Below are 13,617 nucleotides of genomic sequence, written 5' to 3' on the forward strand. Positions count from 1 at the left end.
ACTCCCTCCCACGCTCCTCCTCCTCCTCCTCCTCCTCCTTCTCCTCCTCCTCCTCTCCTCCTCTCCTCTGAATTGGCTGCTGGAGGGGCTGGTGGCTGAGAGGCCACAACACCTATTGCCCATGAATGCTCCAGTCTGCCACCTCATCACCAATCAAACACATGTTTCTCACACATGATTATTGCTGCAGTGTTAAAACTACAGTGTTTCCAGTAAACTGCCCAATGGAACGTTGACCTATCCTAATGATTTTAATAAAGTTTGTTCCTCTAAGTGAAGGGTGACTAGTAAGATCTTTGCCTTATACAGACTCACCCCATTTGATTCAGGGAATCTGCTCACTCAAGTTCCATCTTTCCAGAAGCTACAAAAACAAACGACGTACGTAAATGAATGCAGAGGTTGTGGTCCCTTTGCAAAAGTGATCTACCATCATCTCTTGCTATGGAGTATGGGATGCTTGTTTCATAGAAAGGAATGCACTGTTTCTATTTGAGTTTTTGTGTGCATGCTCCCATTGTGAACCTGTAGCAGAGGTAAGTAGAACCCACCCCTGCTCTGTGCATGCGCACACTGGGAACAGGCTCCAGCTGTTCATCTGCCTCGTTGATTTCTGACTCCAATGGCAGCTGATAACTGGCATACGGCTCTGGCCCCCTCTCTGCCTCTGATGCAGACCCCTCATCAGAGCCTTCCCCAGACTCCAGGATTGGCCCATGTTCCTCCCCAACCTCCTCACTGTCAGAATCTGCTGCCAGATCCCCTGGCCGCTGGCGGGCCACAACATTAACCCAGTCCTGAGGAATCTAGTGTTACTGGAGCAACAGGCCCAGTTCTGTGCCCTGTGTGTTTGTGCCTTGTATCCTGGACTGTACAACTCCTGGACTGCTTGTCTGCCTGTGGACTCGGTTATCCAATGACTCTTTGCTGTGCTGAGCTCAGAATCTGAACTTGTGCAATGGGGGTGTTTTCTAAGGATCTGTTTGGGGGGTTTGAATAAACCCCTGTAGAATTCTTGTGTGTGGGGGGGAGTAGGACATCGAATATGGCAGTACAAAGAGTTAAATCATAATTTGCGGGAATCAGATGTCCCAAATTCATAAATGGAGGAAGACCCATATCACTCAAAATCTTATTGCTTGAATTGTTCTGTACTGCTGTGACTTGTTTCTTCTTATTGTTTGGCCTGTTGGAACATCGGCTAGTAGGGTTACCTCTAACAACCAGAATAGACATTTATTAATAAAGATACAGTATCTTTATTAATAGTAGTAAATATATACTACCAGTTGGTAGAACCTCCTATGTATTTAACATTTCCCCTGGCATTTGAAATGAGGTTAGCAAAATAGAAACCAGCACCCACAATCCTTAGGACTTTCTGCAAATTAGTAATACGTCCTCATCAGGGGAGATTCGTGGAAAACCAGCTGTTCTTCTCAATTTTTTTATTCTCCCCAAGGCTTTGTTTCAGAGTGAGTAATTCTTTTCTAAGACTGACAACGCAGCATATGTCAAAAAAAATTACATTTATAAAGTTCAGTTCAAAGACGGAACCAAAAATCTGTGTTCCTTGCCCTTTATTTGACATTGTGGGCGCCTAATTAAAATTAAACAGAAATCAAGAGGCCCTTACATTCGTACTTCATAATTTTTTTCGTATTCGGATTGAAGACTACATAAAGACACTTATCTCTATGTACCTGCTATTAGCAAGATTGCAAACTCTGGAGACGGAAGATGAGATGAAAGGCAAAACTGCTCACCCAGGTGCCAAGTTCACAACTGTCTTGGTGAGAATTGTGCTTTTGTGTGTCTTACCTTAATCGCACTTTAGAGATTAGAAATGGCCAACCTTTGCTGCTTTGGAAGTTCTCCAAAGAAAATATTAAAAGCTTGGAAAAGCTTTTCCATCTTCTTCTAATTCATGGTTTTTATAACGTACTTCAAAACAAAAGTGTGAACTTCTGAAAACACGCCTGACCTTTCCATGGAATAAGAAGTCATCTCCTTGCTCCAAGGGCTTATTCCAACTACTGACAGGATATAGTAAATGATGGGTGGTGAAATGGAAACTACAGTAAAAACACTTTGTTGCACAACTATTAGATTCGGTCTGTTAATGAAGTGTTTGCATGAAAGACTATATCCATGTCTCTCCACCTTTGCCTCAAATTTAATTGTGATTTTAGCCGCATCGCTGAATATCTCTGCAAACAGCTTTTGTAATCTTGGTGTTATGGAATGTATTCCAACAGCTTAGGAAATAATCAAATTTTAACTTCTACGATGAAAGGAAAGCTTGTTTTTTCTTCTCCTTGCTTCTTGCATATCTTTTCGATGAAGGGAGGAATGTTAAGATTTATATAGATGACTGAGGAGAAGTTGCTTGGTCTAGCTTGGCAGAGGATAGATACAAGGAAAGGCAGAAAGGAGGGAATGGATGTTTTTAGTGGATTGTAAGCTGCTTAGAGTTGAGGGAGGGAGGGAGGGAGGGAGGCAGAGGTGGTATTCAGCTGGTTTATACTGGCTCAGGCGAACTAGTAGCGGTGACTACAGATGGGCCTGCCCACCTGCCTTGGCTCTATGATGTCCAATTTAGGCACGTTTTCGAGGCCAGGCACATGCGCAGGAGGTGCGTGACTGAGCAAACTGCATGCGCAAAAGGTCAGGCGCATGCATGAAAGGTGTGTGGAAGGAGCGTGCATGCACATGGCAAACCAGTGGTAAAAATATTAGAAACCACCACTGGAGAGAGGGAGGAAGGGAGGAAGGGAGTTAGTTTTATAAGAGGAAAGAAAGTTAGAAGAGACCAACTTCTAAAGCAGTGGTAGTCAACCTGGTCCCTACTGCCCACTAGTGGCCGTTCCAGCTTTCACGGTGGGCGGTAGGGGTTTTGTCCAATACTGAAGCACTTTCCTTTTTTTTTAATTTAATTGACTTTTTTAAAAAAAAATCAAAGCATTATTTAAAAACATTTTCATTCGGTTTTCATAAAATTCCCCGTGACAATTTAAATTTCTGAAAATATATTATTTGTATCGCCTGCGCATAAGTTTAGTTCACGTTATGTAAGTGAAACTAAATGGCGCTATAGTGCGACCGCAAACAAAAGAGCCTCGTCCCAGAATAGCTTGCACATCTCCCCCCACGCCACCCAGCTGTAACAGACAAGCAGAGCTGGTAGCCGGCACCCCAAACTCAATCCATGATACGCGAGAGGCATGTGCAGATGACGATACATGGCGCATTACTGTGGAATCTGTGGGCAATTAGAAAATTTTACTACTAACAGAGATACAAAAGTGGGCGGTAGGTATAAAAAGGTTGACTACCCCGATCTAAAGTGTCATTTGAAGAAAGAAGTGATGGTATTCAGAAGAGAAAGCCTGTTCTCTTATTTCCCTTGAAATATATACTTGTAACTTAGCAACCTGTGAAGAAACGTAACAATTGCTAATTGAGACAGACCAAGCTGTGGTTGAAAGACAGAAAAAGGGTAGTTGGTAGGTTGAAAGGTTGGTGGGTTGGATTATCAGGGTTGAGTAACTTGGCATCCCAAGTTTTTTTCTGAGTAGTGAAGTAGTCTAATTAAATAAAAGTCATGCTACATTTGAAATTTAAGCTAAAATGCTCTGCTTCTTGCTTGTTTGAGTGTAGTGGAGTGTAATTTTGAGCTTGGAAAGTTGCAATGGCTGTCTCAGTTCAAAACAGTTTACTCTCTGTAGGAATGTGAGCCTTGCAATACAATACAGATAGTGTCGTGTCCCACTCCTCCGCTGACGGCTGGGTCCGGGAAATCCGAATCAGGCTTGCCTCTGCAGCTCTGCCCAAAGTCCTAGCAAAGTCCTCAGAGCAGGCAGGAGACCAGTAAGTGACTTCAGCAAGATAAGTTTGACTTTTGCCTGACTCAGAGACTGCCAGAAAGTAGCTCCTTTATATAGGCCATGGGGTGTGGCTCCATGACTCAGCACTCATTAAGGCCTGCCCCTCCCTTCCCTCTGTTGCCTCCGCCTCTCCAATCTTCTGATGCGAGGGTCACTCCAATCAGCTGTTCTTGGGAGTAAACCCTCCTCAGGCTCACCTGCTGTGGATGAGGGGGAGGGGTCTAGCTGCTCCGTTTGCCTGGGCATGGAGTCAGGGCTGGGGCAGGGAGATGCTCCTTCTTCTGCAGTTTGTGGGGGCATGGAGCCAGGCCTTGGGCCGGAAGGCATACATTCCTCAGTGTTGGGGAGCAGGTAAGAAGGCCCCGGCTGCTCTGAGGGCGGGCAAGACACAACAGATAGGCTTCGACTTATGACAATTCCCATAGCGACCGTTTGAAGTCCCAAAGGCATTGAAAAAAGTAACTTGTGACCATTTTTCACGTGACCATTGCAGCATCCCTGAAGTCACGTGATCAAAATTTGGAAGCTTGATGACTGACTCATATTTATGATGACTGCGGTGTCCTGGGATCAACTTTTTGTAACCCTCTGACGAGCAAAGTCAATGGGGAAGCCGGGTTCACTTAACAGCTGTGTTACTAATTGAACAAGTGCAATGATTCACTTCACAACTGTGTTGAGAAAGGTCATAAAATGGGGCAAAACCTGGTTAATAAATTAACAACAAGAGTTTTGGGCTCCATTGCGGTCTTAGGTCGAGGACAACAAGATAATTTACATTTGGCTCCGATGGTCCACAATAAGGGATTTATGCAGTCACATTACTCCCCTTATAAGCGCAATTCCATCAGTATAAGCAGAGGTGGTATTCAGCCGGTTTAGACCGATTTGCCTGAAGTAAGGGCCTCTGGTGGCTCAGACTGGTAAGACAGTCTGTTATTAACAGCAACTGCTTGCAATTACTGCAGGTTCAAGTCCCACCAGGCCCAAGGTTGACTCAGCCTTCCATCCTTTATAAGGTAGGTAAAATGAGGACCCAGATTGTTGGGGGGCAATAAGTTGACTTTGTATATATATATACAAAAGGATGAAGACTATTGCTTGACATAGTGTAAGCTGCCCTGAGTCTTCGGAGAAGGGCGGGATATAAATGCAAAAAAAAACCAAACCGGTAGCGGCTCTATACTATCCTATTTAGGCACATTTTTGAGGCTGGGCGCATGTGTGGAAGGCTTGGCGCATACGTGGATGGGGCCCGCTCATATTTGCAAACCGGTAGGCAAAGTAAGTGAATGCCATCCCTGAATAAAAGGATGAATATTTTCGACCTCCTCTTTTCTTCTGCAGTCATTCTGAGCATCGGGGATAGTCATGATGGGAAAGATCAGTGAGAAACTTTGTGTCATAAACAAACATCGCTTAGGGATGTGGACAAAGGCTTGGAGAACATGTGGTATCCCTTGGTTGTTTTTATACAGTAGAAAAGGAATTAAGCATCTTCGTCTCTCACACCCTGCTAATGATTTGCTAGAAGCAAGGTTATGGCGCTGCTCTGTTTAAAGACAGTTGTGCTATTTTTAATTAGTTCATATTTACAATACGGTTGCTTTTCCTTTAAAAAAAAAAAAGAACAGGACTTTTCTCCAAGTTTCTCTCAGTCATCGCTTATCTCGCATCTACAAATAGCCACTCTTCCTGTATATGAGATATGCATTTGTTTTCTTTCCAGTATGTTCACCCGGAGTTTATTTCATGCAGGATATATACACACACACACAAAAGTCACATTATGAAAGATTATTTGTCTTTAAGTTAAACATTCATCAAAATAGTTCAACTGAAGTTCAGTCCCTTCTTCTGACATTATAGGTCAGCAGAGCTACTGTTATTTCAGTTAGCGATTATATAAAAGAGAACTGTTGAATTCAGACAGGACTGATTACATGTGTATGACTAACAAGTATTTCCTAGTTTTAAACTTGGAGGTACTCAGAAAGTGAAGAGAGAAACAAAAGATCTATGTGTGCGTTACACAGACACATTCTTAATGATAGCTACGGTTCCAACAGTTAAAAACCTCTCAAGCGAAAACTAGGCTTGCAGCTTTGAAATAAAAGCACTGAAAATGTTCAGATGAACCCTGAGATATTAAATAAGTGCCCCCTAAAGCAGTGGGAAAATACAGAATATCATAGAGATTGGTGATAGAGGTCTCTTTGTGGTCCCATTTTCACTTTTCTTAAGCAAAATAAGGATAGGAAGTTCCTTCTATCATCACCAATGCTCTTTCTCTTGATGTAATTTGGATCTCTCTCTCTTTTTTTTTTTTTTTTTGCTCTTGTGGTCAGATTTGCAAGGGGGGGGATCTTTCCTTCCTTCCTTCCTTCCTTCCTTCCTTCCTTCCTTCCTTCCTTCCTTCCTTCCTTCCTTCCTTCCTTCCTTCCTTCCTTTCACCCTCCCACTCTCCCGCCCTCAGTTCTAAGCAGCTTACCGTGCAGTAAAAAACATCCATAAAACCCTACATCTTCTTTTAACAACACTTTAATTTGCAAAATTAAACACTTGCTCATTCCTCAGAAGGCTAAAAATGAGAGACAAGTTTAAATAACTACACTGAATTGGTGTTCAGCCGTAACTCAGCATAGATTATATATTTATTAAAATTCAGAAAAACTACTTTATTGTGTGAGTTTCTTTCTTCTTCTTTTTTTTTGTACTTCTGCATAAACAAGAGTTTTAATCTTTTCCCCCCAGTCTTCTGTAAAGTGCAGCTACTTTAAGAAAACAATTGAAATGCATTATACTGAAAAATTGGCGTCTTAGGCTAGCCACAGTTATAACTTAATTATTCCTTTTCCTGTTTAAAGGTTTTCCCATAGTTCTCTACCTTTCATACTTTCCCCACAAATTACAAAGCAGAAGGATAGTTCCCCAAATTATTCTTTTAAAAAATAAATTACCACCAACAGTGCTGCTGTCAAGACTGCCATTGCTATCTATTGTCTTTGTAATGGAATTTTCTGAGGGAGATTTTAAAAACAAAACAAAAAAACAGCCTCCTATCTGAACTTGTTGCCAAGAAAAATAGGGAAGAAACATTGAAGTTATTTTCAGATGAACTATGCCGTAGTTTTCTTTATGCAAAAACATTGTTTAATTGTAGAAATTCTTACGAGGTGATGAAAAACAAGAGTCCGTATTCAGAAAAACTGAAGGCTTGGTAGTATCTATTCCAAATGGAATTCCCAATTTCCAGATTCTGAACACAACTTTGGAATATGTGTAGGGCAAAGAGAGAGACCAAAATTTTCACCTCTTTAAGAGGTCTGCTGAAGTGGAGATCATCTCTTCAGAAATGGGCAGTTAATTAAGGAAGACTATTCATTTTGCTGTTGTTGATGAAGGAGATAGTTGACTTTGGGTAAACGCACAGAATAATTTGAACATAAATCATAAGTGGTCCATATAAAATATGTATCATAGCAAGAAACATTCCATTGTCCATATAGGTAGTGCGCAGCTTAAAACGAGATAATTGGGAACTTACCCATAAAGTCAGCCTAAATATATTATCACAAGTATGTGTGAGATAATATTAGTTTTAAAAAGATTCTATGGCACTGTAAACTCAGTCTCATTAGAGGCTGCATTTAAAAGGCTTATAAAGTTACTCATTAATGCTATCTGGTTGTATCTCCACCGCTTTTTCATTAAAGAAAATTCAGCAGAAAGCATTTTCTCCTGATAGCAGGAACCAATTTGCAATAAATGTTCTGGAAATCACTAGGGAAGCCATTACTGAGGTCTAATAAAAACAGACAAGCGTAACTTGTTCTATATTTTTGTTTCAATCACATACAGATGAGACCCCGCTCTCCACACCAACCACAAGAGACAGCCTTGACAAACTTTCGCTAACTGGCCACGGACAACCTCTTCCTCCCGGGTTCCCGTCTCCTTTTCTATTTCCTGATGGATTGTCCTCCATAGAAACCCTCCTGACAAATATCCAGGTAGGTTGCCACAGAGCAAGGCAGAAAAAAAGTGCTGGGAACAGATGTCTTTCACTTGAACTAACATTTCATTCATTTGAACTATTAAAGACAGCAACGTAATCAAATGAGTTTTAAAAATCCACTTATTTTTTTTTCTTTTTACAACCCTTTAATTCCATTATTTGAGGTGGAGTTGAGGCGACGGAATATTTCTGAGCATTTACTGGCCGGTCACCCTTCCTGACACCTACACAGGGTTCACAGTAGATATTTTCTCTTTGCACCCTGAAAAAGAAATATCTGTCACTGCCTAGGATTGAACTCTCAACCTTCTTTCTCTTAATAACAATAGAGTTGAAAGGGACCTTGGAGGCCTCCTAGTCCAACCCCCTGCCCAGGCAGGAAACCCTACACCATCTCAGACAGATGGTTATCCAACATCATCTTAAAAATTTCCAGTGTTGGGGCATTTACAACTTCTGCTGGCAAGTTGTTCCACTTATTAATTCTGAGTGGGAGGCCAACGTCTTCTCCTCTAGGCTATTACAGTGGTCTAAAAATCCACCTAAATGCCACTTATAAAATAGGCTTCATTGACAAATGGGCTGCTGAGGCTTTGGCGATTCTTCTCTTTTGAAGAATAAAGATTCACAGGGACCATTCTGACTTCACTGACGGCAGTCAATTGACTGAGTCTTTCGAATGAAAAGTTTCAGATGGCATTGATTGACCTGCAGAAATATGCCTTTAATACAAAAGTCGCTTTAAGAAATTGTTTTAAACAAATGTGTGTGAGGATAAAGATAAGTGAGTTGCTAGGTTTTCTGAAAGGGACACGGTGGCTCAGGGGCTAGGACATTGAGCTTGTAGATCGAAAGGTCAGCAGCTCAGTGGTTCGAATCCCTAGTGCCGCTGTGTAACGGGGTGAGCTCCTGTTACTTGTCCCAGCTTCTGCCAACTTAGCAGTTTTGAAAGCACATAAAAATGCAAGTAGAAAAAATAGGGACCATCTTTGGTGAGAAGGTAACAGCGTTCTGTGCACCTTTGGTGTTTAGTCATGCCGGCCACATGACCACGGAGACGTCTTCGGACAGCGCTGGCTCTTCGGCTTTGAAACGGAGATGAGCACCACCCCCTAGAGTCAGCAACGACTAGCATGTATGTGCAAGAGGAACCTTTACCTTTACCTTAGGTTTTCTGAAAAAATTCCTATGAAACATCTCCCTATGTTTAAAAGAAGAACTATGTATGAACTAGGAACTTCCTTTCTAGTATGAATATAATTTTGAGTTACTAATATTAAAAGTGACAAGAGAGAGGCATGGTGACCAGTGGTGAAGACATTCGTCTTGAAAGTTCAATTCTAGGTAGTGGCAGATGTTTCTCTCTTAGGGTGCAAAGAAAAAAAATATATCTGCTGCGAACTTTGTATGATGTCAGGAAAGGCATCCAGCCAGTAAACTCTCAGCTCCATCCAGGCGCTCCAACTCTACCCTGAATTAAAGGATTACAGGGTTGTAAAAAGGAAGTTTTAGTGTTAAAAGAGACAAAAAGGAGAGAAAGGTAGATAGATGAGAAAGAGGGAGGGAGGGAGGGAGGGAACTTAGAATAGTTTGCAAGCAAGCTTAGTTTATACTGTTGAAGTTCTGGAAGACTACTGAGCACCACATTAAGACTTAATAGATTCAGGTAGATTGGGGTATCAAAGATTAATATAATAATAAACCATAAAAAATAGCATTATAGCTCTCTATGAAAAATGGGAGCGTAATTATGTTCATAAATTTTTAAGATCCAGATATGAAAGGTGTACAAAATTAATAGCTGGTTTGAGAAAGGATAAAAGATATTTATTGTTTCTGTGTTGTTATTTAGTCCTACACAGGGAGATACCTAATTCAATCTGATTATCCAAATGAAGCTGAAAGTTGAACCACCAAGCAAAAGTCAAGCCAGGGTTCCCCCAACTTGGCGAAGTTCTCTCCAGCTTCCTGTCTGAGAACACTTTTGTTAAGCAAAGTGGTGAAATCCAAATTTTTTTACTACCAGTTCTGTGGGCGTGGCTTGGTGGGTGTAGTGTAGCTTGGTGGGAGAAGAATACTGCAAAATCTCCATTCCCACCCCACTCTGAGGCCAGCCAGAGGTGGTATTTGCCGGTTCTCTGAATTACTCAAAATTTCCACTACCGGTTCTCCAGAACCTGTCAGAACCTGCTGGATTTCACCCATGTGTTCTGTCCCCCTCGCCTCAGTCCAAGCGATGACTTAATTAGCTGGCAACTATCAGCTTCTGGCAGCAAACCAGTGAGCATCTGCAAAGTGTCTCTGTTATCTCGCTTGATGCCGATGAGTCATCCAGGAACAAACAGTACTTGAGCTCTAGTTAAGTAGTTGATTTGCTTGCCACGAAGTGGTATAGAAGCTCTTGCTGCTTTTATATCCTGTGGCTCCATGACTCAGCACTTCCTAGGCCTGCCCCACCATTGCTTCTATTGTTCCCACCTCTCCTGCCTACGAAACCTAGGGTCCAGCCAGGCCTGATTGCCATCAGCCGGGTATGGAGGCGTGGCCTGGGGAGGGAAGAGTCAGGGGACGGAGGTCTCGTTATCTCCTCCACCTGGCCTGCCTCTGGCTCCTGGAATTGAGCCAGGGAAGCCGGTGCTCCAGAGGTACGTCCTGATGGCCCTTTTCCCCCTCACTTTCAGAGTCACTTTCTGGCAGGGCCCCCGGCTCAGGGGACGCAGACACAACACCATGGTACACCTGGCCATCCATTTATGCCCCCCCAAAAAAATCTTCTTAGAGAATTCTGCTGATGGAAATGTCCTTGACGGTAGCAGTAACAAACTTAGGGTCTCTAATGGGGATAGGTCAAGGTAGGGTGGAGGCACTCTGGTTCACTGGTCCATTCTTCTACCTGTGACTGAGATTGAGGTGTGTTCCCAGGCCAAGAATATTTTCCAGAGTTCTGTACAAGTCAAAATAAAATTCTGTGGTTCCTTTGAGAGCCTTTCAGAACCTATGACTCTCTGAATATGATTTCACTTAGAGCGAAGATCTTCTAAAAGACCTTTAAGTCCTGTTTGAAATAGGTGCTAACGTAGCCGTTACTGAATTCAGTAGAGCTCACTGTACTTGTATGCAGACCTGGATAGGATGCCTTATGTCTGGATTAGCAAAGGTAAAGGTTCCCCTAGCACATATGTGCTAGTCGTTCCTGACTCTAGGGGGCGGTGGTCATCTCTGTTTCAAAGCCAAAGAGCCAGCTCTGTCTGAAGACGTCTCCGTGGTCATGTGGCCGGCATGACACAACACCAAAGGCACACAGAGCACTGTTACCTTCCCACCAAAGGTGGTCCCTATTTTTCTACTTGCATTTTTTACGTGCTTTCGAACTGCTAAGTTGGCAGAAGCTGGGACAAGTAACAGGAGCTCACCCCATTATGCGCCACTAGGGATTCGAACCGTTGAACTGCTGACCTTTCGATCGACAAGCTCAGCATCTTAGCCACTGAGCCACCTTTGTGGCTCCACCCTTTTTCTGGATTGGAGAGAGATCCAAATCACGGGGTGTTGGTTCTGAACCAAGAACATGCATAGTAGCTTAGCTTGACCATGTTGGTTTCCTTATGAGCAACGTTTCCAACTGATCATCCTGCAAAATGGCATAAATGGTACCTTTAGATTCACTTCCAGAGAGATGCTTCAGATAGCAAATATAGTTTTGGTCTGCAATTCATGAAGGCACTTTTCAAGGGAGTCTGGGAAATGATCCAGTTGCCTTAATGAGTTGTAAGAGTTCTAACAGCCACCTCTCCCAAATCATTTATGAAGCTATAGACACATCGTCGCAAAGGTGCTTTTTTCAAGAGGGAACCGGACTTCCTTGTTTTTCTTTGAAGATGTTTTGCTTCTCATCAGAGCTGAAGAAGCGTCGCTTGGATAAGAAGCGAAACGTCTTCAAAGAAAAACAAGAAAGTCCAGTTGCCTCTTGTAAAAAGCACCTTTGGGACAACCGTGGCCTAGACGACTGAGAATCTCCATAGACATATTAAAGGTAAAGGTAAAGGTTCCCCCTCGCACATATGTACTAATCGTTCCCGACACTAGGGGGCAGTGCTCATCTCCGTTTCAAATCTGAAGAGCCAGCGCTGTCTGAAGACATCTCTGTGGTCATGTGGCCAGCATGACTAAACGCCAAAGGCCCATGAAACGCTGTTACCTTCCCTCCAAAGGTGGTCCATATTTTTCTACTTGCATTTTTTACATGCTTTCAAACTATTAGGTTGGCAGAAGTTGGGACAAGTAACGGGAGCTCACCCCATTACGCGGCACTAGGGATTCGAACTGCTGAACTGTCGACCGTTCTTAGCATTTTAGCCACTGAGCCACCACATCTTCCCATTCTGCCTTTTACCACATGCATATTTGACATTGGGAGTGTATTTTCCAGGTGGGATTTGGAAGCAAATAAAACTAAGAGAGGAATCGTAGGTGTCACTGACTTGTTGGTCCCCAGAAGTCCCCAAAGTAAAAAGTTTATGAGGAAGATATTCTAGGGGGAAAAAAATCCACTCCCAATTTGAGATATAAAGACATCGACAGATATACCAACCATGGCGAGAAATAAACTTTAATTCTGTTTTTCAGGAAATGAAAGAGAAGATAGTGAGGCGATAGGACATTCTTTAGCAATAAAGGGCAGCTCCACTTTATTAAACCATCCTGTGTTTATACGTTTTGTGAGCTTTAAAATGTAGTTATGTTTACCTTCTGGTAATGATTTGCAAATCAATTTAAGTGTAATCAATAAATGCATCGATTCATTCATAGAGCAATATAATTGATCAACTAAAAATAGTTCAAAATCCTATTATTAATTCATGGTTTATACATGATGATATGTATGTATACAGAGCTGAGAATGCCGAATAAATTTCACTTCTTAATAATCTGAAGATCTGCTGTAAAATAGAAGCATATTTGTTTTATAAACAAAACAAGTGCTAATGATGTGACAGTTTAAACGTAGTCTGAAGGATGAAGTCATGTAGATAAAACAAAAGAATGATTGTGTTTGTATGTGGGAAGTTTCTCTACTGCACAATAATTTGCAAACATTAAATCAAACAAAAGCTGCAATTTTATTCCCACAATCTTTATCTGGTTTCTGCCAGTGTTTATGAGATGTTAATAAAAGGGAAAAGCTAACAGATTCTCTACTGTTGTTAGGTATGACTTCTGAGTTTACAGAATAATGAATTGGTTGGTTAAATAGTGTTATCAAGAGATTTCAAATGGTTTGTTTAAATGATTTACCGGCAATTTAAATATAGTAGTTAGAAACAAAAGTGGGTAGGCCAGTTCAAACTATGACTTTAACCTTGTTTTATTTCAAAGTTTGATTAAAAAAAAAATACAAATGAATTCTTCTACAATACCTACATCATGCTTTTCAGTGAAATAGAAAACTATTTTCAAAGAAGTCATTTGTCTTTTTTTGAACACACGCACACACACTATATGATATGATATTAATATTATTGTATTGTATTGTATTGTACCGTACCATACCGTACCATACCGTACCATACCGTACCATACCGTACCATACTATACTATACTATACGATACGATACTATTATACTACATTATAATATTCACTGAGTGAATTCTACAGAATATCCAAGTTGTAACATTGATTAATCAATTGATTTCTTTGCCATTTCCAGTTGA

General features: G+C 41.6%; 1 protein-coding gene across 1 annotated transcript in view; it reads left to right on the top strand.

The window, feature by feature from the left end:
- DACH1 (dachshund family transcription factor 1) overlaps nt 1-13,617 on the top strand; it is a 454,001-nt gene that overhangs the window by 404,113 nt on the left and 36,271 nt on the right. The window contains 1 exon segment of the mRNA XM_058185826.1: nt 7,749-7,900. Within this exon segment, the coding sequence (XP_058041809.1) occupies nt 7,749-7,900 (152 nt within the window).

This window comes from Ahaetulla prasina, chromosome 5 (genome assembly GCF_028640845.1).
Source record: "Ahaetulla prasina isolate Xishuangbanna chromosome 5, ASM2864084v1, whole genome shotgun sequence".
NCBI classification, from domain to species: Eukaryota; Metazoa; Chordata; class Lepidosauria; order Squamata; family Colubridae; genus Ahaetulla; species Ahaetulla prasina.